At 37.2% G+C, this 25,023-nt stretch overlaps 1 protein-coding gene across 4 annotated transcripts in view; it reads left to right on the forward strand.

Moving 5' to 3' along the window:
* The first annotated feature begins 3,607 nt into the window (after positions 1-3,607).
* The window catches only part of LOC115971497 (protein DDB_G0276689), a 43,696-nt gene continuing 22,280 nt past the window's right edge, over positions 3,608-25,023 (forward strand). Inside the window, exons 1-9 of one of the 4 annotated variants that reach the window (XM_031091455.1) lie at positions 3,608-4,783; positions 8,502-8,646; positions 9,172-9,450; positions 9,587-9,754; positions 9,863-10,078; positions 10,684-10,778; positions 11,636-11,810; positions 19,911-20,335; positions 24,080-24,203. In XM_031091455.1, coding sequence (XP_030947315.1) covers positions 3,885-4,783; positions 8,502-8,646; positions 9,172-9,450; positions 9,587-9,754; positions 9,863-10,078; positions 10,684-10,778; positions 11,636-11,810; positions 19,911-20,335; positions 24,080-24,203 — 2,526 coding nt within the window. In that variant the 5' untranslated portion in view covers positions 3,608-3,884. Of the gene's footprint in view, positions 4,784-8,501; positions 8,647-9,171; positions 9,451-9,586; positions 9,755-9,862; positions 10,087-10,683; positions 10,779-11,635; positions 11,811-19,910; positions 20,336-24,079; positions 24,204-25,023 lie in introns of those variants that run through there. The other 3 variants (XM_031091453.1, XM_031091454.1, XM_031091456.1) reach the window with 3 other exon arrangements.

Below are 25,023 nucleotides of genomic sequence, written 5' to 3' on the forward strand. Positions count from 1 at the left end.
CTTACTCACCATGATGTTAACTGGGTTTATAATCTCCACCACCTAATGGGGCAAGGGTATTACCTAAAGTCTAGGTACGCTGAAGTTAGACTAATCCAATGCCTCCCCGACTCAAATAAAGGTTTGAAAATGGACTTTCTGATCTTCTCAAGGGAGTGGCATGATGGCCTCCCCGGCCTGACGAGAGAGGGGAAACCAGGTTGGGCTTTAGGTCCAAGCTTCTTATTTTGGAATCATTTTCTTTCTTATATATATATTTTTTTGTATCAGTATAGGAATTTTCTTTTGATTCGCTCTTTTTTTTTTTTTTTTTTTTTTGGCTAACAATGTTTTTTTGTCCTTTTTTATGGGTTTGCAGATCCGAACGCTGTTGTACCAAACTTTAATCTGGTAAATCGATCAAGCCTAGACCAGATTTCAAAGGCCGAGGTATTCGTCCATAGCGACGGCTAGCTTCGTGCAGCACATCTGATCCTCGGCTACGATCCTATCTCTAAAGCCTTCCAGGCGCCTAAGTGTGTCATAAAGGCAAAGGACCCCTGTCTACACCGGGTCAACGTAGCAGCTCCAGGCTTCCTCGTCACTGGTCTCGTCCTACAGGGTGTCCAAGATACTATTCCCATACTTAAAGGCATACCAAAAGTGGGAGCCTCCTTTTCTCGTCCAATCATCAAGGAAGAGAAAGAAGAAAAAGAAGAAGAAGAAAGAATAGTCGAAGTGTCCGATTTCGAGGACAATTTTAACGTCTTCAATCAGCCTCTGTCTCCAGAAGCTCCTATCAGTGACCTCGGCGATCCTATCCCTGTACAAGCAAGTCACATTCAAGAAGAGGTTGTCATCTCAGCAGACATGGGAATCCAAAGAAAACAAAGGACCGGCCTGTTAGAGGTGACGGAGCCCTCGACTGGGGGCCATGCACCAAAGAAACCCTTTCAGGCCAAACTCTCCCCCCCCCTCCCCCAACTCAGCCTGCTGACCACAAACGAAAAAGGGATCAAAGGGGGGCAGGATGTAGTGGAAAGGGGGAAGGGCCCATAGAATAAAGAAACTGTGCCTCCCAAGGGAGCCAAACAGCCCAGGGTGACTCAAACCCAGGCAGACAAGAGAGGCAAGTCCTCGGTGGTAGTCCCTGCTTGGACCTTGGCCATGATTCTAGATAGGGCCCCTCTCCCGGCTAACACCTCGATAAGAAATTTCCAATTGAGGAGGCCAACTAAAAATCCATTGGACTAACTTATAAATAATTGGGGGGGCCGATTCTAATTTTTTGGGAGGACTATATCCTATTACTAGTATAGTTGTAGGAGAAAAATAAATAAATTTGGGGGGGCCATGAATGTAGCTCCGCCCTTGTCCTAGGGTTCGGGAGAGTTAATGGATGTAGGTCCAAATTTGCCATCTTGATATCTAGTAAGACCTACCATACCTTACAGTTTACACAACTTAACAATACAATAATAACTTCAACATTTAATAACACAACTAAATGTTTATCGTGTAAGTCAATATAAAACACAATTTTAACACTGACAAAAAAGAAGAAGAAAAAATGATCACACCAAAATGTTTAATAACACGATAATATTAGTCTTTTTTTTTTTTTTTGTTGAGAAAGACGATAATATTAGTCTTTTTTGAAAGTCATGATAATATTAGTCTTAGTTTGTTAAAATGACAATTTAATAATACAAACCAAATATTTCAAATTTAATATGAACCATGTCTCTAGTGAGGGTTAATTTAATAAAAAATAGATACAACATTTAGTACAGACTATAATCTATATACATATATATATATATATATATATATATAACCGAAACTTTTGAAACTCCCACAATTTTCCACATCATCATTTTAATTTAAAAAAATTTTAATTTTTAAAAGTAAATAGTAAGAGAGTCCTAACAGGAGTCTCTTATATATATATATATATATATATAAGAGACAAAATCTTTGAAAATCCTAAAGCAATCTCCTCTGTCCGTCTCCACTAAGAGAGAAATCCCTAAACTTCAATTTATTTGGTATGCTTGCTATTGCTTTTTCTCTTTTTTGTGAATTAGTTTTTTTTGCTTTTGTTTTGTATGAAGTAGTACTTTACAATATATATAATATATATATATATATATATATAGACAAGTATTGTAGTAAGTTTGCTAACTTTTTGTGTGGTTCAAATATGCTATATTCTATATTATTTTAGATTCTATAACCTTAAGCTTTACCTTATGGAGACGTATGTACAAGTTTTCAATTCATTTTGTGTGGATATTTTCTCACAGCTGTGGAGTAAGGTATATGCACTATATGTTATCTTATGTTTTCTCTTATGGTGTCATGCTTCTTTGTTTATTAATTAAAGATTATGTTGGAAGCATATATTATTTGCACCTTCAAAGTGTTCGACAATGTTTGAACCAAAATTTTCATCAATTAGGAAGAATTGGATAAAAAAAAACTTAGAAAAGCTTTCAATCCTTACTAAAATTGTCTCGCAATAATGACTTTTTTGTTTTGTTTTGTTTTTATAATTTGTAGGTTCTGAATGTTTTGATTTTTAATTTTATTGTCTTTTGAAAGTTTGACCATCTAAATTTTTGGGTTCAATTTTTTGCAATATTTGAAACAGTTTAGCAAATTTCAACTGTTATAACTATGGATTATTCTTTTGAAGGTAACCTATCTTTCTCTTATATTTCTCTATTTGGTAGTCATATATATTTTGTTTTGTTTCAATAATTTATAGGCAGTGTCAGTAAATTTTCTGATTTTTTTCCCCTTTCGAACGTTTTAACATCAGAACTTTTTAGTTATTTTTTTTTCAATATCTAAATTTGGCTTATTCATCAAATTGTAAGTCAAAAAGATAGGAGCAATTCACGCAATAGTATAGTTTCATAATCAATTTAAAATTTTATAAAATTATTTTAGTTTATTATAAATAGGTAAGTTCCCGTGCGTTGCACGGGTTTCCAACTAGTGATTAATAAAAGTAAATAGAATTAAATGGAAGAATTAAAAGAACTCATTTATTAATTAAGGAATAAAATGCATCATTTGAAACATTAAGCAAATACATTCAACGTGTAAGCTTGTAGATGTAGTGTAGGATCAACATTATTTTGAAATCTCATTTAAAAACAAAAATTTGAAAAAATATGTAGTTTTTGCCTTAAGGAAGAAATAATTCTTTTAAAGGAAAAATAAAAAATGAGTATTTTTTAATTGGGGAAATTTAATGGATATTTTTAGAAAATTTTGATAAAAAAAGGAAAATTTTTTATTTTGACAGTTTTTATATAGTTCCAATGCAATTGGTATTAAATTTTATCTAAAATGACCTATTGGCAAAGAGAAATGTTATAGATCTCCAAAAAAATAATTTAAGTTGTAAATTTAAATTAGAACTAATAATTTAATTTAATTTAATTTAATTTGTTTTGAGGGATTTTTTTTAGGGTTTTGAAGGGTTGTGTACCGATTCTCATTAGCAAATATCTAACGGATCCTTTTTAAATTGGAAGAAAAAGGGGAAACGACATCGTTTTAAGTTCAACGTGAACTCCACTGTCGCTTTCCGAATTTTCCTCTTACTCCTTCCGCGAAAACCAAACTGGCACGATTAGCATATAGGAGTTTCAGGACAACTAAACACTCATCTTTCAGACACAACGGACATTCCTCCATGCTCAACCAATTTCCAAAACTCATTTCGTTTTCAGTTCTGATATCCCAAATCAAATCCAATCCAAAACCTCCCTTCTCTCTCTCTCATTCAAGAAACTTCCACCTTCTAAAACCCAAAAACAACACAACTCTCTTTCAAAACTCAAAACTCAAATCCCTAAACTCAACACTCTCAATCTCCATAGCCTATAGCAATGGACAAAGAGATCGAGATCCTCACTCGCCTCGTCGCGAACCACCTCCACCTAGCTCAGTTCGAGCCACTCCGAGCAGTTATCCTCGCTCTCCGATCCCGGAACCCGGACCTCGCTCTCGCCGTCCTCCAAACAATCGTGGCTCGATCGGGCCGTTTCCAGAACATTCTATGGTCAGACTCGTGTCCATCTCCGCCTCTCCTCACCTACATGTCCACTCTCGAACTCTTGCAGCAATTCGACGACAACAGCAATGCCTCGTCGGCGTGGAGCTTCGATCCCGAAACGCTCCGGCTACGCGCCGAGTTCTTGTTACTAGTTCAGCACCTGATCGACCGGGTTTCGGAGAGCATGCGGAACAATTTCGATATCCAAAGCTTGGAGAAAGAGGTGTTGAACGGGAGCGAGGGTTACGACGAGCGAGCGGAGGTTTTGGAGAGGGAAAAGTGCGAGGAATTGAGAGATGTGAATGGCGGATTCGATGAGTGTGTGAGGGTTTTGGATAGGGTTTTAGAATTGGGGGTTAAGAGGTTGAAGCCAGATGCTGATGTTGATGTTGATGGTAATGGCAATGATATTGATATGAGTTCAGTTGAGGAAAGCGAATTGGTGTGTTTGAAGAGAGTGATATTGGATTACGCGGATGTTTTCGATGCATTGTGTTGGAATATACAGCGGCAAGTTAGGGGTTGGGAAGGTTTTGATTCTGGTTTAGCTGAAACAGCGCGGTCTGAGGAGGAGGGGGAGGCTCTGAGGGTTTTGGGGTTGATTCAAAGGAGTGTTCAATTAGCTCACTTGGATGCTATTAAGGAATGCTTGAAGGAGGGTAATGTAGATGGAGCGGTTCCTCGAATTCGTTTTCTTCACACTGATTATGGTGTGGAAGAGGATGAGTATCGGTATGTATAGTGTTTGGCTTTACATCCCTTTTGATGCAATTTAAGACTGTGATTACAGTGTTTTCTGTATTTTTCCCCAATTTTTTCATCCAATGGGAAACTTCAACTCTCTTAGATATAATTTTCAGTTTCCTTTATACTATTTACATCATAATGGAGCTTGTGGGTGATTGGAGTTCATTCTTGGGGACATGAAATTGCCCGATCATGAACTTCAATCTGCTTTGCATTTGGTTGGAAGCTGGAATTATTGTTTGTTGTGAAGTATGACATTATGAACTCTGGTGAAATATGAAAGTATCTCATGATTTTTCTTGTTCTTGCTAATGTTGTGAGCACTAAGTTATACCTTTTAAGGTGATATTTTTGCTGCTCTCTTAAGTACCTATTTCTTTTGTTACAGTTCAGAATGTAGCTTATGATTGTATTTCATTTGTAATGTTTGTTTTTTGGGGGATTAGGTAATAAACATAGATTAAAAAAGTGCAAAAAGGTTGCACCACTGTAGTACACTAGAGGTTGACGTGAAAAATACAACTATACTAATGCCTAAAGTTTAGCAACTCTACGAAATCCAACATAGAAGAAAAAGAAAAACAACTTGTCACGGCTATCCATTCATATAATGTTCTAACAAAAGCTCTATGTATAGAACTACACTCTGTCCTTCCAATGTTCAATAATTCTGTTCAAGCCCAATACACCACAAAAGACCCAATGGCACAATGTTCTTATTTATAGCATTTTTGTGTTTCCTCAATCAATCTCTCAAATAAGCCAACAAATGTACCATAAAGTAGGACCACATTGGTTTGGTTTATAGACTTGCTTAAGAGAAAGGGATTTTGATTTTAACATGGTTCTATGTTTGTCACGTGCTTACACACACATGCACATCCTTGGTTACTTTTCATCGATAAAATGGGAAAGGATGCTACTCTTTTACAGGGAATGTATGCAAGAGTAAAACCACTTATTTAAAAAAGAAATTACAAGAGTAAAACCCAAAAGCAAAAGTAAAGATAAACAATTAATTTCTAACGTTCAACATTTGTAGAATATCAAGGAAACTTGCCAATGATGCCAACTAATGTGGCCAATAAGTTGGAGAAACTTCGGAGGGATTTCCTGTGGGGAGGCATTGGTGACACTAAGAAATTCCTTTTGGCAGATTGAAGAGCGGTTTCCTCCCCTGTTAAAGGGGACCTTAGTGTCTTCATATCTAGCTGGCTCATCATGGGTGAAGGATGGCGTTGGAATCATCGGTATATCCGTCCTTTCTAGGATTGGGAGTTATAAGATGTTGATACTTTTCTTGGGGTACTATATGATAATTGCCTACCTCGTTTGGTCAAGACCAAGCATTGTGGTTGCCATCGAAGAATGGAATGTTTGAGTGAGATCATAGTATAATGCTTTTAGGGGTCCTACAGGAGTCTCTTTCCTATGGAAGATCATCTGGATGGCTAACATTCCAGAAAAGAGAAAGGTGGCATTTTTTGTGTGGACTACAGCCCCTGGGAGAATTCAAATAGTGGATAACCTTCGGAAGCATCACATTTTAATTTTTGATTGGTGTTGTGTGTGTAGTGGGGAATCTATAGATCATTTGCTCTTCCATTGCTCTATGGCATCTGGTATATGATCCTTTTATCTTTACTTTGGTTGGGCATTGCTTGGGTGATGCTCAAATATTTGATTTAACTTTTGTAATGCTGTCAAGATCGGTTTTAGTGCCTTAGAGGAGCCAAGGTGTGGCGAGCCTTGCCCTTGTGCATCATGTGGAATCAATGGCTTGAAAGAAACAGACGGGTCTTTGATGGCATCAAAGTTCCTGCCCATATCATCAATGAGCATATTTTGCGGACATTGTTTGATTGGATGCATGCTCCAGGCTGCAACCCTTCATGTCTTTTGTTGATTTTATTGACACTCTTTCATTTTGAGTTATATTCTTTGAATTCAGCTAGTACACATCCTTTGTGTCTTTCCCTTTTCCTTTTCTAATACAATTATTACTTATCAAGAAAAGGAAACTTGCCAACGAGCTCTAGCTCAAATGGCACCTCCTCTTTGTGTAAGAGTAAGGTGGAGGGTAAGGTCTTGGCTTCAAGACCCACTGCGTACATGTGTAACTTACTAATTAAAAAAAAAGAAGAAGAAAAAGAAAATCCAGGAAACTTGTTTAAGATAGTGGATACATGGCCTTAGTCCACTCATGGAGAGGCCTTAGGAATAGATGCTTCAATCTCTCTACCATTGCCTCTCTTCCCTACCTACACAAATTATCTGTTGTAAGGATATTTCCCATCACCTTTGTCCATTCAAAAAAAGCTCCTCTTGGCAAAGCTTTAACTCTCCATATGATTCTTCAAGGTTATTACCCCCTTCCCCAATTTCAAAACTCTATGATAAAGTTTTTACTTAAAAACCTGGCTTGTTGATGGAAGCCAAAATCAAGAATCCAAATCATCCTAGTTAATTTAATCCGAACAATGTAAAGATCCTCTAAAATGAAGTGAAAGAGGGTTCCAATGAATGCCACCATTTGTCTAGTCTAAGTAATTTGCCACCTTTACGTCTGTATCCCTAATGTTATAAAATTTGAGATATGCATTCTCAAGGAAAGTGTCTCCTCACCAATCACCATTCTAGAATTGGATGTAGATCCATGCCGGCCTTGAACTGAGTAAACCTCAAAAATTGGGCCCGCCCATTCCCAACTTGCTTCCATAGACTCATTCCATATGACGTTAATGGTTTGATACACATCTTGTGTATGGGAACCATTTCCTTTGTTGAATAAAAATATTTTACTTATATATATAAAAAAACCCACTCCATATGGTCCTCTAACAATACCTGAACACCATCCACCCCAAGACATTTGTAATCCATTTACTTTTGTAAAGATTACCCTCTCTTGTATATACCTCTATAGCCATTTCCTAAGTGGTGTTTGGTTGAAAGCCAGTATCTTCCTAATCCCAAGCCACCTAATGAAATGGGGTTGCAAATCACATTCCAATTTACTTGATGGCTTGGGATTGCGAATCTAAAAATCATTTATTGGTACATAACCTGACTGAGGTAAATCCATTACTTCAATTCAGTTCTTTTTTTCTAGTCTGACTAATCAACCACCTGAACCTTGAATTGCCTTGTCTTATGACTCATCAAATAGATTTTTTTTTGAAAGAATTGTTCAAGAAACAAGTGATTCCTTTTCTCGCTACCAGTTGATCCCAGACATATTCCTCTCGTTCCATCAACCAATCTTATTCTTGAATCTTGTAACACCTCTCCCATGCCTTGCCATGGAAAGTTATTTTGGAGCTTTTTCATTCTATTCTCTGCACCAACTGGCAATGGAAAGAAGAAAGACAATAAGTTGGGAGGGTAGACAACATAATTTTTATAAGAGTAATCCTTTGACAAGTGCATTTTCATGCTATTAATGTTTCATGAGCTTTGGTGATCTTGATATGACTGCTCATTTTATTTTGAAATTAAGTCCTTGAGAATTGTTTTGTTTGTTCTATCTTGTAGTATGGAAAAGAGACCTTTGTTGACATCAGTCTTTAATATTTTTGCTTATTTCTCAATAAGATCCATGTCTAGTTTTTTGTTTTCTTGTCCTATCTCTTGAGAAACTTGTCTATATGTTTTGCTTCTCTTCTAGATATTTATTTGCATTTTCCTTTCTTGTACCTCACAGCATGGTTTTGCAAGATCTAATCAGAAGTGTTTCATCAAGAAAGGGTATTTTTGGAGACTCATGGCAAGCCATGCGAGAAAAATTTCTAGGGATCTATGGAGAAGCTCTCTCATCAAATTGCAGAGATCTTGTTCAAATGATTCAGGTAATAACTTTGCCCTTTTCTTGTAAGGAGTCTGATTGGTAGCTTCTTGGCCAGCTATGGCTGGCATGATATCAACATTAATTTTCTTTCAAGCAGATGAGTGAATCTGGTATTCTGGTAAGAGTATATGGTGAGTCAATCCCCTAATCCTGGGTGACTTGGTATTATCTGGCTGGTTTTCATTTTTTTTGCCTAGTGCACCTCAGGTCAAAGTGAACTTAAGTTAGAATTCATGTGAACTGGTTTAGCAGTAAGTAACTCACTTTGTTGAAGTCCCAGAATGTCCCCTTGGCTCATATGTGTATGATTCTGTTGTTATTTTGATGTTTGAAGCTAAAGATTTACAATGTAATGTACATTCAAAATAGATTGTCTTTAGACATTGTTAGTAGTGCCGAAAGTTGTCTCTAAGCACATTCTCTTGGATAAAGTTGAAAGATGATGAGTTTGAACATTATCCATTAATGGCTAATACATATTGTCAATTTTCTTCCTTGAAGATGTATTTGACTTGACTTGCTGCAGGTGATTCAAGATGAGTTTCTTTCTGAAGAGATTGAGACGTATAAAGCTCTTGATGACAGCCAGATTCCACCTCCTCTTGAGTGCTTTCAAAGATATCTTGCAGAGTTGAAATCTGATACAAATATACATGAGAAGACTTCATCGTTGAATGTGGCAGTCAGTTCTTGCATGAGAGATATGTACCATTACGCTCGTGTTTCTAATTTACATGTACTTGAATGTGTCATGGATAGTGCCCTATCTGCTGTGAAGAGGGAGCAGCTTCAAGAAGCTAGCAATGTATGTGTCCAGTTTTATCTTTAAATTGAATATGTGAGTATGAAATCGATGGTTTGCGTTATTGAAATTTAATTTCCAATGCTGAATTGATGGTAGCTGTACTCTTACAGTCCTTATTGGTCTGGTTATGTGGCAGGTTCTTATGTTATTTCCTCGACTTCAGCCCTTGGTGGCTTCCATGGGTTGGGATTTATTGTCCGGTAAAACAACAGCACGGAGGAGTTTAATGCAACAGCTGTGGACAAGTAAGTCTCAGGTACTTCGGCTGGAAGAATCTTCACTCTATGGTAATCAATCAGATGAGGTAATGACTTTTCCTAAAACTTTTATGGGTGCAAATCTTTTTGATACAAGATGATCACATACATAAAAGATCAGCAGAAATATATAATTTGTTTTTTGATCTTGGCAGATATCTTGTGTGGAACATCTTTGTGATAATTTGTGTTATCAGCTTGATGTTGCCTCTTTTGTTGCCTGTGTCAATTCTGGTCGATCATGGAATTCAAAATTCTCATTGTTGTTATCGGGAAAAGAACAAATAGCATTAGCAGAGGAAGTTGCCCAGTCAGACTTTTTTGTTGAGAACTTTGTGTTGGAAAGACTCTCTGTACAAAGTCCGCTTCGGGTAAGAATGTATGTACTTAATTGACTTAGAAATGCTAGGCAATATTATCTACCTATCTGAACTGGATGTTCACTTGTACTGAATATACACATTAGAGTATGTTGGGAAGTTTAGAGGTAGAGGACAGTTAGATGATTAAAGCGGGGGAGGGAGAAGAGGAGAGGAGAGGGAATAGTTATCAAATTCATTTTATAAAAAAGTTATAAAATATATTTGTTTGGATGTTTTAAAAAATAAAATGGGAGAGAGAGGAGAAGATATATCTTGCTTTGTCTTGTTACAAGGGGGATGAGGAGAGCATAAAATATTATATAAGTTTTACAATACAGTGAGACAAGTGATTTAGGTTTGTTTAGACATTATTGAAATTTTGATAAATTGTTAATGGTAAAAAGGGAAGTTCAGAAAAATTCATTAAACAATGTATCATCTCCCACCAAATTCCCCTATTTGAGAAAGCTTTTTAAAAAAGTGAATTTGAGAAAGAAGGTATCCCTCCAAATCCTCTAAAATATTCTCCTATATGTATTATTTCTTCTTCTTATATTATTATTGTTGTTGTAATTTTTGAAGTATTAAGTTGTGACACAGCATTTTTTCTGTAGGTATTGTTTGATGTTGTTCCGGGCATAAAATTCCAGGAAGCTATTGAATTGATCAGCATGCAACCAATTGCTTCTCCCACAGATGCTTGGAAGAGGTGTATATGCAAAATTTCTTCTGAATTGGTTATATTGATACTTTAAATTAAGATTTAAAAAAAAAAAAATAGTAAGTAATGTAATTCTATTAAAAATCAAATATACTTTATGTTCACGATGATGAACACAAAGTGTCATAAAAGTACAAAAGTCTCAAAAGGAAAATCTAAGAGAAACTTGAAATTCTAAAAGAGAAGAATAATGTGTGAAACCCCAAATCCAGGACCAATTGAAAAGAGTACGAAAGTTTTTAACTGATCCAAGCAGCTCTGTCTTCAAATGTACATCTGTTCCACTCCTTCCATACAAGCCACATCAAACATACTGGCACCATGTGCCAAATATCCAAACCATGTTTACCAAACCAATTTCTCCAGCTAAATAACAAAGAAGCAACATTCCCTGACATAACCTATTGTAACCCAAACATCTGAAACACATCACCCCACAAAGCATAAGCAGTGTCACAATGAATTAAAAGGTGATCCACCGTTGCTCTATTGTTGCGGTTTATACAACACCAATTAACCAATGACAAACCCCTCTTTGTAAGGTTATCCAAAGTAAGAATCTTTCCCAAAGCTGCTTTAAATTAAGAACTTGAACTTTTATGACATGATTAAAAAAAAAAAGATCAGCAAATGGGAAGCACAACTAGTTCTCATATGATAACACACTAAAAGAATTGTTTTCCATTCTCGATATTCATCAATGTCTATATATATTTGTCACTGATACCTAGATATGCACCTGATATTTTCAAGCCATTTAAAAAAAAATTGATTTTCCTTAATTGCTTCCAATATGCTGATATTTTTCTTTTCTTTTATATTTTTTTTTGGGGTGGGGGTGGTAGAAAGCAAGATGTTGAACTCATGCACATGCGTTATGCTCTGGAATCAGTTGTTCTTGCATTAGCAGCAATGGAAAGGTGTACGGGTGATGAAAGAGAAAGTCATCATCAGTTGGCATTATGTCATTTGAAAGACCTGCAGAACCATTTGGAAGCTATTAATAATATTGCACGCAAGGTCAGTTGCTCATCTTTATGAACCTTTTGCACTGTGATTTCCTTTTTGTGTTCTTAAGGCTGTTGTTATCTTCATACACTCTTGCGTGGCCATTTCAATATGCAAATTTCAAACAAGCACCTGTGGGTTGTTCTTGGCTGAAAATGTAGCATTTTGTTGGTTTTGCATAGTATTTTCAATTCTTTGAAAAACCTAAGTATAATAATAATTGATTTATCACATATAATACTAACTTCACCATGAGCTGTTTTATATCACATCTTGGTATCATTATCAGCCAAGAACAGCTCATGGTGAAGTTAGTATTATATGTGATAACTCAATTATTATTATACTTAGGTGAAGTTAATATCTTGCTAATTGAATCCATGCATATTGCTAGTGGATCCAATATGCGTGGGTTCAATTATTATTATTATTATACTTATGCGTGGGTTCAAATATCCAATATGCGTGGGTTCAAACTTCAAAGATCATATGTTTATCTGGTCTCACTAGCAAGAATTTGACCTTTGGACCCACACATATTGGAGCCTACACCAGATAAACAAGGAAGCAATCATAAATTCCTCCCAATGCCACTTATGTTACTCTAAATTAGTAGTAAAATGTCGATATTGTAGTAATTGGTTCCACAAATTCATAAGATTACCATAATACTCAAACAAGGGTTCCCCAGATTGTTTAGTGGTGGAAATCTTTTCATATAGCTCTAAAACCTAAGATACTTTTTTTTTTTGATAAGTAACGTAAGAATATTATTAATAATAGAAAAAGTGCCAAGCCGAGTACATTGGGGATGTACTATGGGAGCTCAAATCAGGAAACAAAAGTACAATGATCAAGAAAAATAGGAAAAGAAGAACAAGAAAAATGAGAAAAGACCACACTCCATTCAAAGAGAGTGCGCAAGAAAAAAGACTTAATTTCTAGTAAAGAACGTTCACAACCCTCAAAGTTTCTAGCATTCCTTTCACGCCAAATGCACCAAATCAAGCAATGAGGCACTAATCTCCAAACATCAATGTGACGATGTCGCGCAAACTTTCCTTGCCAAGCCTTAAACAACTCAAGAACAGTATGAGGCATAACCCATTGAATACCAAACACTATAAACCAAAGACCACTACTCCCAAGCTATGGAGCAATGAAGTAGAAGATGATTCACCGACTCCCCACATCTCTTACACATATAGCACCAGTCAAGCACTATCACACGTCTTTTACGAAGGTTGTCTGTTGTTAAGATCTTACCTAAGGAAGCAGACCAAGAAAAGAAAGCCATTCTTGGAGGAACCTTCGATTGCCATATCATTCTCCATGGGAAGGAAACAATAGTAGGAGGGTAGAAGGAGCTATAATATCCTCTAACCTCAAAATCTCTATTCCTTGTAGGCTTCCAACAAACCTTATCTGGGCCAAACGGGGCATTGTCGAAGAATAGACCAACCCCATAAACTGATCACAGACTTCTTCTTCCCAATCTTGTGGTGGACGACGAAATTGCACATTCCAGTGAAACCTCCCAACAGACCAACCCATAACTTCAGCCACCGAGGAATCCTTTGACCTACTAAGACGATAAATCTCCGGAAAGGCCTCTTGGAAAGTACCATCCCCGCATCACACATGCTTCCAAAATTTCACTCTAGTACCATCCCCCACATCATATACAAGGAGTTTAGAGAAGTTCAACCAGCCACTTTTAATGTATCTCCACAGGCTGACCCCATAAGGACTTGTCACCTTTTTCATACACCACCGACCCCAAATATTCCCATATTTTGCCTCTATAACCCTTCTCCATAAAGCATCGGTCTCCATGCCATACCTCCACAACCATTTTCCTAGCAAGGCAGAATTAAAGCTTCCCAAACGTCTTATACCCAACCCCCCAACTTGCAAAGGCTTACAAACCTTGGCCCAATTAACTAAATGAATTTTAGGTTCACCACCAGTCCCATTCCACAAAAAATCTCTCTGTAATTTCTCCATACGTTTTGCCACCTTACCCGGTAAAGGAAGAAGGGAAAGGAAATATGTAGGTAAAGATGAGAGTGAGCTTTTAATGAGTGTCACCTTAACCCCCTTTAGATAAATACATTCTCTTCCAGCCTGCTAATCGCCTAATCTCCTCTTCATTCTCTCTTGGATAGGATTCCAAACAGATAAATCCTTAAACTTAGCACCTAATGGAAGGCCCAAATATTTCAAGGGTAGAGAAGACTGCCCACACCCCAACAGACCCACCAAAGCCTCCAAATTGTGCACCCCACCAACAGGTACCAACTCAGATTTCCCCAAATTAATATGAAGCCTTGACACCTCCTCAAATCTAGCAAGAATCGCCCTCAAATTAGCAATCTGAGAAGGTTTAGCATCCCAAAAAATCAGTGTCATCTGCAAATAAAAGGTGAGACACCATCACTGATGGACTAGTCGTACTACCTGCAGAAAAGCCTGAGAATTGCCCAGCGGAGGCAGCCACATTCAATATACGACTTAATGCCTCCATCACAATATCAAACAACAATGGAGATAATGGGTCCCCTTGCCGAAGGCCCCTAGAACTTCCAAAGAAATAAGATGGACTACCATTGATCAGAATGGAAAACTTTACAGTTGAAATGCAATACTTTATCCATTTTCTCCATTTCTCTGAGAAACCACAATGTTGAAGCTTGTACATTAAAAAATCTCAACTCACATGATCATACGCCTTTTCCACATCCAATTTACACAACACACCTGGAACTCTTGACTTCAATCTACTATCAATACATTTAGAAACAATCAAGACGGAATCCAAAATTTGTCTGCCCTTCACAAGGCCATTTTGTGAATCTGAAATATGCCCATGCGCCACCCTACGAAGCCGATTAACCAACACCTTAGAAATAATCTTATAAATCCCACCAACTAAGCTTAATAGGTTGAAAGTCCTTTACCTCCACAACATCCACTTTCTTGGGAATAAGGGCAAGGAACGAAGCATTAAGACTCTTCTCAAACACCGCCTGAGTATGAAAATTGTGGAATACAACCATAATTTTTGTTTTCAAAACACACCAGCAAGACTGGAAGAATGCCATGGAAAAGCCATCCGGGCCAGGCACCTTATCACCATTAAAATCATTGATCACCCCAAACACCTCTTCCTCCTCAAAAGGCCTATCTAGCCAACTTGCATCTTCCACCGAGATGCTAGAAAAGTCCACATCATCTAAGACAGGTCTATGAGCCACGTCCTCAAAATAAAGCTGCCTATAGAACTGAGAGATACAATCTGCTATAGTTGCTAGGACCGAAGACAACTCCCCATCCACCAGAAGCCTATCAATAGAATTAACCGTCCTGTGAGAGTTAGCTATGCGGTGGAAAAATTTAGTATTTTTGTCTCCTTCCCTAACACAGAGAACTCTAGATTTCCTCCTCCCAACATATTTCTTCCAACAGAGTAGCTTTTTTTAACTCATCACGAATTCTTCCCACTTCTACCGTTTCCTCCGCTGATAAACCCCGACTATCCTCCATATTCTCTAGAACACTCAGGTCCTTCCACAATTTTTTAATCCGATCTTCAACATGATCAAACACCTCCACATTCCATCTTTTCAAATAACTTTTTAAGAGCTTTAATTTATTGGCTAGAACAAAACTTGGTGCACCATGAAAATGATAGGATTCCCACCAAGATTTAACCCTATCTACAAAACCCTCATCCTTAAGCCACATATTCTCAAATTTAAATGGCCTACTCCCTCTCTAAAAGATCCACCCTCAAGGACAATTGGAAAATGATCCGAGCACAACCTAGACAGTCGTCTTTGAGAAACTGTAGGAAACTTATCCTCCCAATCTGCAGAAAACAAGAATCTGTCTAGCCTAGCGTTCGAAGCAACTTCTCGAGAATTTGACCAAGTAAAAGTATCCCCTTGCAATGGCAGATCAATGAGACCCTGTTTCGAAATAAAATTGGAAAACTCCCGCATAGTAGCAGTGAAAGAATTAGACCCCAATCCTTCGGAAGGGAACCTATCCACATTAAAGTCACCATGCACACACCATGGAACACACCACCAACTATTCAAGCCACATAGTTCTTCTCATAAAAACCTCCTGTCATGGTGTAAATTAGGATCATAAACACCAGTAAACGCCCAAACAAATTGATCTGACACACTTGTAAACTTACAAGAAACGGAAAATCTCCCTACTGCTTCCTCCATTTTATTCACGACCTGAGTGTCCCACATCACTAACACCCCTCTAGAAGCTCCACAAGAACCTAAGTAAGACCAGTCAACATGTTAGCTACCCCACAAGCTACGAAGTACTGCTCTATTAATCAGCCCCATTTTGGTTTCTTGAAGACAAACCACATCTGGCCCCCATTTCCTAATCAAATTTCTATACCTAAGCCTTTTATCCCGCTCATTCAACCTTCTAACGTTCCAAGAAATAATCTTCACACTCAATTATAAGGCACAATAGCCCGCTCAATACCTGCACTCCTTGCTTTATTTGGATCATGCTCAACATTCAAAGATGACAACAAATTTTTCAACTCCCGCTGACCTTTCTGGCTTGACTTGACCAACTTCGTCTGATCACCCACCACAAGTTTCTATTTATAACTTTTTTTGGCCTTTATAGCTAATAACAATCTTGTAACTTGCTCCTCAAAACCATCCAACGAAGTGCCTATAGATTTCTTGAAAGCCTTTATCCTATTGGTTACCTATTGTGATAGTTGACTATTATCCACACTCTCCTTACACCCAATCTCCTTCACATGATTAGACACTAACTCCAAAGGACCTTTAGTGGCCAAAGGTACCACAACTAATGGCTCATCACTTCTCTGACAAGACCTCAACCTTTCATCAAATTCCCACATCTCATTCTTTGACCCAGGAACCACAGACGAAGACTCTACTAGTCCCTCACCCTCATCTGCCCAACTAACCCTCTGCCCTTCATTAGTAATAGAAGCATTACTTGGTACACACTCTCCCTCCAATCTTGAGCAGACCAACATACAATCTAGAGATCGATACAGTGACAGTGGAAGCACTAATTGCCTTCCATCACGCAATTGTAGTATCCAGTCTTTGGAATTACCCCAAGACTTATCCAAATCTCCGACCAATTCCCTAATAGTTGGGCCAGGTAGATGAGCTCCCTCAAAATCAAAATCATTATTTGTAGTTGTCAATCCTTCCGAACCCACAAAATTCTCATCCCCATCATCCGATGCCACTTGCAAAGTCAAAGACACCAGCGTCGACACTATCGAGTTAGTAAAGGTCATTACTGCTTCCGAAATCGTGGCCGAGGACACCACCGGCACCAACCTCGACCCACTTGGAGCACTGATCACCGATAGTGGTTCGTGGGAGGCTTGGGCCACCACCGTTGGTCCTGTCGGCACAGTGGGTGGCTGAGCGAGTCGAGCCGGGCTGTGCTGACCACTCTCACCTGCCACTTCTGTCGCTGCTAAGGAAGAGATCGTGTCCAAGGTTACCTTCGGCAACATCGCAAGCTGCTCCGATGTCGTAGGTGAGAACATTGAGCTCTCAAGTTCCTTCGTGGTAGTGAGTTCACTCCTACCTGAACTCGGAATAGAGATACCATTCTAGTAGGAAGGCTCTAGAGCATTTGGTCCACTAAAGGAACTCTTGCTAGCCTTAAAGTTAAGTGGGCTTGACAGACCTAGGCCCAAAATGGGTTTTATTTATTTATTTCCCAATAGAGCTTGGGCTTTCTGCCTGGATGGGCCCGGTCCCACTATTGTATTATGGGCATTATTACTTGCTACCCATTTGCCAGCTTGCTTACCACCCTTAACACCATCCCAAGATACTCGCCTCATTCCAAACTCACTGCCTTCCTCTATCACGCAACTTTCCAAACTCAACAATTTTTGAATTCAAATTGAACTTCAAAGGAATATTGAGATTATTTCCTTCTGGGATTTTCTCCTCAATTTTTTTCTTACCATTAATACCACTTTCTCCACCCTCACCACCACCCACGGCTGACTAGGGAAAACTTCTGGCATGAGTTTTAGAAACTACAACCCGTGTGTGAGAATTGTCACTCGGAAGCTCCACAATATTCTTCACGATACCATCCTTAACCTTTTCTTTGATGAAGGGCTGCTGAACAGGCTTCAACCTTGCCTACAAGAGCTTTGGCAGTTTCCACATAGGACCTGGCAGCACGAAATTTTGGGATCTGCTTAGACTTGTACGGTACAAAATTCAATACACCCAACACATATTGAGAAGGTTCCAATAATTTTCTTAATTCAATCCCAAAAGTTCTCCATCTTTGTTGTAATTTACTGGCAGGAATAATGATAGTTCGCCGCAGCCCACCTACCTTAAGCTTTGTCACTGATAAGTACTACCCAAACAAGTTGGACTCCTGTTGCAAAGTGTAAGCAGTATCACCTTCCGTGAAAAATTGCTTAGGATTAACCTCAATCACGGTGTGTTCCAGATTCCGCATTATCCAAAGAGCTGCACTCTTGCCCATAAAAACTGATTGCATGTAGTATTTTCCCCGTTCAAAAATCTTAAAGGGAGAAAAAATTCCCTCCTTCCTCAACCACCGACTAAAACAGCTTAGATTCAATAAAGAAACTTCGAAATCCATTCATACTGATCCTAGGAAATGTAAAACTAAAACAGGATTTCTGGCTAATTCGAGGTAGCCGGGCCTCCAAAGAACCTACTGCTTAAGGCTCATTTTAAAGATTTTTTAATAGAGTCCCAAATCTTCTTAGAAGAGTAATAAAATTCAACTGTAGTTGCAATTTGAGGTTCCATGCTATGCTACAACAATCTCATAACAACTGAATTCTCACTCATCCAGTTCTCATAAGGTTGATCTTTCTTATCACAAGAGGTATTTGTCAAATATTTCAACATTCATTTCCCTGGTATAAAGATTTTCATGGCTTGTGCCCAAGTCAGATAATTTATAATATTCAACTTTTTCAATGTAATAGATTTAGATACATCATCATCCTTGAGCAGTAATGTTTTTCTCTCAGCCATGACAATTAATTTTTCTTTAGTTGTATCAAACACCACTAATCCAAGGTAGAAAACTATTGAAATTCAGCACGTTAATAGTCAATCAACCGAAAACAAAAGAGGAAAACTACCGAATCCCAGCACTTGCATAACCCCAAGCCAGAAAAAATATTAGGTTCCCAAATTAGCCAACATTCCCAAAAAGTTAAATTGTAACAGAACTTAAAAAATTTCTGTTTTCAAGGCTGGTCAAACTTCCCAAAGTCATAAAACAACTCAACTTTAACAAATCAGCAAAGGAAAAAAAATTATAGAATAAAAAATCCTTGAAGGACTGAACTGTTGACACGCTCCAAATATACAGAATCGTTTGCCAAATTCCATAAATTAGCAAAGCAACTGTCACCTAAGGCTTCCTAAGTCTTATTCAGCTGCCATGGGAGTAAACCCAAGCAACAAAACCAACAAACAAACGAAAAACTGCAGATTGAAAAAAAATAGTGTCGAAAATATAAAAATAGAAAATAAAAACTCACATCAAATGACTTCAAAAATATATGGAAAAATCCCCATAATTATCACGAGAGGCTGGTGACTCAGATCATGTGGTTGCCAGAATCTAGCGATTGTGTTGGTATTGACATTAGTGATGATGTTAATGTATGGATGATGATCTTTAGATGTTCTAATGCATTTTAGGATTAGGACACTCTGATGCCTATAGATAGCAGAAAAAAATAGAAAGAATGGAGAGAGGGAGAGAGAAAAGGTCTAGGGCTATGTTAATCAGTCCCTCACCTTAGCACATATTTATATTAGGATTTATGACATGATTACAAGAACACTCTTATGCTAATATAAAATAACAAGAAGCTTCTTTGACATTTATATCCATTTGAATTTAAATTTAAATGCCTTCAATTTACAAGTTGTAGCAGCATATATTTAATGTTTTTTAGTTACTTTTTTTTTATTACTTAAAAAATATTTTTTAGTTACTTTTCCTCATTTTTAATATGGTTTAAATTAATTTGGATTGTATTCAATGATGCAGATATTGATGGTGAATGTCATAATTTCTCTTTTACATATGGATGATCTTTCTCTGAATTTGACGCATTGTGTCTCCCCAGAGAGAGATTCTAAATCATGCTACACCCATGCTTGGGAAAATAATGATCTCACTCCATGTGATGGAGGGAACAAAATGGTTATATCTTTCATGGGGATTCTACTTGATATATTAAATCGCAATCTTCCGTCAGCTGTGATTGAACTAGAGCAAGCATTGAGTGAGGACGTAATAATGGGTGGAAGACAGGCCTTAGAGTGGAGAGTCTCAATTGCTAAACGTTTCATTGAAGAGTGGGAATGGCGGTTGTCAACTTTGCAGCGCCTTTTACCGTTATCCGAACGCCAGTGGAGATGGAAGGAAGCATTGACTGTATTACGTGCAGCCCCCTCAAAGCTACTCAACCTGTGAGTTAAATAAACTCTTTTCTGAAATTCATAAGATGAGCAACTGGTTCTTGCTCATGATATGCATGCTATGTATCTTATTGAGTAATTCTAGTATGTCAGATTGTGGAATATAGAGCAAGTTTTGTTGCTCTAGGCCCTAGGTTAAAATTTGTCAATTACTTCTAGTTAGACTTCACAATTTTGTCCTGTTGAAGTGCATATTTTATGATCCTCTGCAATGTCTGCATTCCAGATTTCCAAATTTTGGTTGCTGATAAACAAAGTAATAAAATATAGTGGATAATAAAAAATTTTAATATTTGATATTAAGTTACTAAGAAAAGAGGATTCTCAACTCATCTATGATAGGGAATTGTGTAGTGGTCAGGAATTCTTAACAAGCAAATCTTTGAAGTTGTAGTATTCAATTTTCTGTTTCTTTTACCTTTGATTTATTCACTACCAATTGGAACATAAAGGTTCATTATTTTTTATTGGTTGTGGTAATCAAATTCTTAACTTAGGTTTTGGTTGTGTACAGATCTGGGAATCTTTTGTTGTTTAAACAAATTTGTTCCGTATAGGGTCAAGATCAAGTTACACCACCTTGTGTAACTCTTCTTTTTATTTTTTATTTTTTTGATCAGTAAATAAAAACTTTATTGAAAAACGGAAAAATACAAGAGGGAGAAAAACAACTTCCTTCGTACACAGGGAGTGTACAGGAAAGCAAAAGCCTACCCAAAATTACATAAATCTACGAAATCTAAAATAGAAGGTATTGCAAGACCACTCAAAGCAGTCTACCATTCAAATAAAGACAGAAGGAAAACGCTCTTCAACTCAATAATAGAATGCTCCTCCCCTTGAAAGATTCTATTATTCCGTTCTCTCCAAATGTTTCACATAATATACTGCAGAATAACATCCAAAACAAATGCTGACCTATGTCGCCCAACGCCTCTATGCCAACGAGCAACCAACTCAACCACTTGTTTAGGCATAACCCAAGCTATGAACTAAATACAAAGGACCATAAATCAGAGGCAAAAGGACAATGAATGAGCAGGTGGTCCACCGATTCTCAATCATTCTTACGAATATAACACCTTGTGTAACTCTTCCTTAATATTACATAACCTAATAACTTTTTATTGGATTAATATTTTGAAAATCGTAATGTTAAATTACATGTTCTCTATGTTGTTAACACACATGCCAAATTTCATATCAATTGGATGTTCTCTACTTTTTGATCTATAAACTCATGTTCTATATATAATTGAGATAGTTATTATTTCTTATTGTCTTGATGATTTGCATGCATATAGGGTTTAAGGTCGAAGGAGACAATGTAGTCCAATGGTAGATTTGTCTAAAAATAAATCCAATAAAAAATTATTGAGCAGTGTAATATTGATAAAAATTACCCCAATTGTACATTTTTTTTTATAAGTAATAGAATTTTATTTAATGAAAAGGACTACTCTATGTTCACAATGATGTATAGAGAGCACCTTGAAAAAATACAAGCATATTAGTCAGAAGATCTAAGAGAAAGCTCGAAATAAAAAATTGAAGTGCAATTGGTCAAACCCCATGTCCAAGCCCAATCAAACAAGGTACAGAGCAACAAAGACTTCAATTGATAAAGAGATCTCATAGTCTGCTCAAATGTATAGTTATTTCTCTCCCTCCACACTAACCACACCACTTGCCCCGACTCCAAATTCCATACATCTGAGGAATGTTTTCCAAACCAATTGCGCCATCCAAAAAAAAGGGATGCTACCTTGTATGGCAACACCCAATGAATCCCAAAAATCATAAACACTCAATAATGCATAAGCAATCTCACATTGGATCAAAAGATGATCTACTATTTCCCCACTACAATGACACATACAACACCAATTGACCAGCCATAAAACCCTCTTAATGAGGTTATCAATTGTGAGAATCTTACCACACACAGCTGACCACAAAAAGAATGACACCCTCTTAGGTACCTTAGTACACCAAATACTTTTCCATGGTAAAGAATGAGTATTGGTTCCACCAATAGCACCATGAAAAGAGCAATCATCAAAAGTGCCACTTCCCAGATAGCTTATCACCCCCCACCCCTGTTGGCAGCTTTTTATAAATATAATCTAAAAATGAGTACACTATCCCCTCCTAATCATGAAAATCTCTATGAAAATGCAAATTCCAACTTCTCACTATCCCCTGTGAGGGGGGATCCAACACATTCGAAGTGGCAATCAAACAGATCAGTATATAGATCCTTTAAGATCATGCCAAAACCGTATACGATTGCCTTCACGAACCACAAAAACTACCTCTGGGAGAAAATATTAATATTTTGAAAATCCCATTGTTAGATTACACTTTCTATTCGTTTTAACTCGAATGCTAAACTTCATGTCAATCGAACGTTTTTAACTATCTGATTTATAAACTCATGTTCAGTGTATGATTCTTAAAATACAAAAAATATGAAATTTAAACATTTCATAAATGATATGGTTATTGATATACAATGATTTTAATATTTTGCAAGCATTGAAGGTATAAGGAGAGGTCTCCTGATCAATTGCAATCTTTGTTGATCCGTACCCAGTTTGATTGGTCTTGGGAATAGGACTTTACACATTGTACTTCCATTTTTGGGTGCCAAAACTCTTTAGGATCTTTTTTCTGATTGTTTGTAATTTTTTAAATACTTTGTGTTCATCATCGTGAACATGAAGTATTTCTCGTTTTCAATAAAACTTTGTTACTTATACTAGGTTTAACTTGATCTTGACTTTCACACACAAAAGCACTAGTTTATCCTTTACTCCTATATATTTAGTACTTTTAGGTGGGTGTTTTGTCCTAATCCATCTCTTTGGTTGGGCTGGCATATACATGCTTTGGTTAGGGGTAGATTGATTGAAATTTTGAAAGCCTGTGGGGTCAAGGTAGGGGTAAAGAGGTTCCTAGAAGGGTGTCTTTTTCTTATGGACAGCTGCTAGGGGTGGGATTCTCACAATAGATGACCTTGTTAAGAAGAACTTGCCTCTTGTTAATTGGGGTTGCCTATGTGGTGTGAGGAGGAAACTGTGGATCATTTATTACTGCATTGCAAGTTTGTCCATACCTTGTGGAGTGAAGTCTTCTACTTGTTTGGGGTTCAATGGGTGATGCTGAAGACAGTAGTCTCTCTACTTCTACATGGTGGAATTGGTTGAGCATTCATTCTTCTAATGTTTGGAATATGGTACCGGTGTGTCTTATGTGGTTAACTTGGAAGGAACACAATGCCCGAACATTTGAGGACACTGAAAGAACTCTGGACCTATTGAATTCTTTACTAACTAGGACTTTGTTTGAGTGGTCTCGTATTTGGCATTTTAGGCATTGTACGTCTTTGCTTGATTTTATTAATTTTGTTAGCTTTTCCCTTTGATTTGTTTGTATCCGTTTTTTTGCAGTAAGTTTACTATCGTAAACTCATTGTACTTTTCTTATCAATAACATTTTTATTACCTATCAAAAAAAAAAAAAAAAGAAAAAAAAGAAGAAGAGGTTTTTTATTTAATTGTGCCGGACTTATGCCTGTCGTGTTACCCTGTTATAGCTAGACATTGGATGAGGACCCCAAGTAAGCCAAGTTGAATCAGTAACTACAGAAGATTATCAATTAATTGATTATATTGATGATGGTGATACCTAATTGTGCAGAGGTGAATATGATTATGTTCTTCTATTGTGCAGTTGCATGCAAAGAGCAAAGTATGACATTGGAGAAGAGGCGGTTCATCGATTTTCATTATCTGCTGAAGATAAAGCAACCCTTGAAGTAGTTGAATGGGTAGATAGCGCCTTCATAAGAGCTTCTGTATGATTCAGATCATCAACTTTTAACTATAAATTTAATGCTTTCATATATTACTTGTATATCTACAAATTGCTGTTTTCTTTTCATTTTGTACTTTGAGCCAGTCAATTGTATTTTGTTCATCATCGTGATCAGGATATACTTTTTTTAATGAAATTATCTATTACCTATCAAAAATATAAATTAAAACATCAGAGGTTCTTATAGCAGCTAAGTTGTGGATGGTATCACCGAAGGTAGTAAGTGAAAGCTATGATGGTAATCATTGTTATTGTGTGATTTCACGGCCTTTGGCATTTCAGACTGTTGCATGTGGTTGCTGTTAATTGTTCAAAGAATTAAGGTGCCCAACTATGTATGAATTATTTGAGGATGCTGTTGGGAGCATCTTTCAAAGAAAGGGGGATTTGGAACTTAATCATAGAACATGTGGAAATTGGAATGAAGATTGGGTGGTTGGAAGAAGATTTATTTGTCAAAGGAAGATTAGCTCTCTTGAAGAGTACTCTTTCTAGTTTGCCTATGTATGTTATGCATTTGTTCACTATTCCTACTTGTGTGGCGAATAGAATTGAGAAGTTGTTGAGGTATCTCCTTTTTTTTTGTTTGGGGGGGGGTGGTGTCTGAGAGATGACTTTAAGTTTCATCTTGTGGGATGGAATACTTTGTGTTCTCCATTGAAAAATGGAGGATTAGGGGTGTGAGGAAATTGGGAACTTCAGTCAAGCACAACTGGGGACATGGTTATGGTTCTTTGAAGAGGAGGAAAACCATCTTTGAAGAAGTGTGATTGGTGTAAACTATGGGGACGAATGGGGGC

The sequence above is a fragment of the Quercus lobata genome, chromosome 12 (genome assembly GCF_001633185.2).
Source record: "Quercus lobata isolate SW786 chromosome 12, ValleyOak3.0 Primary Assembly, whole genome shotgun sequence".
Lineage (NCBI taxonomy): Eukaryota > Viridiplantae > Streptophyta > Magnoliopsida > Fagales > Fagaceae > Quercus > Quercus lobata.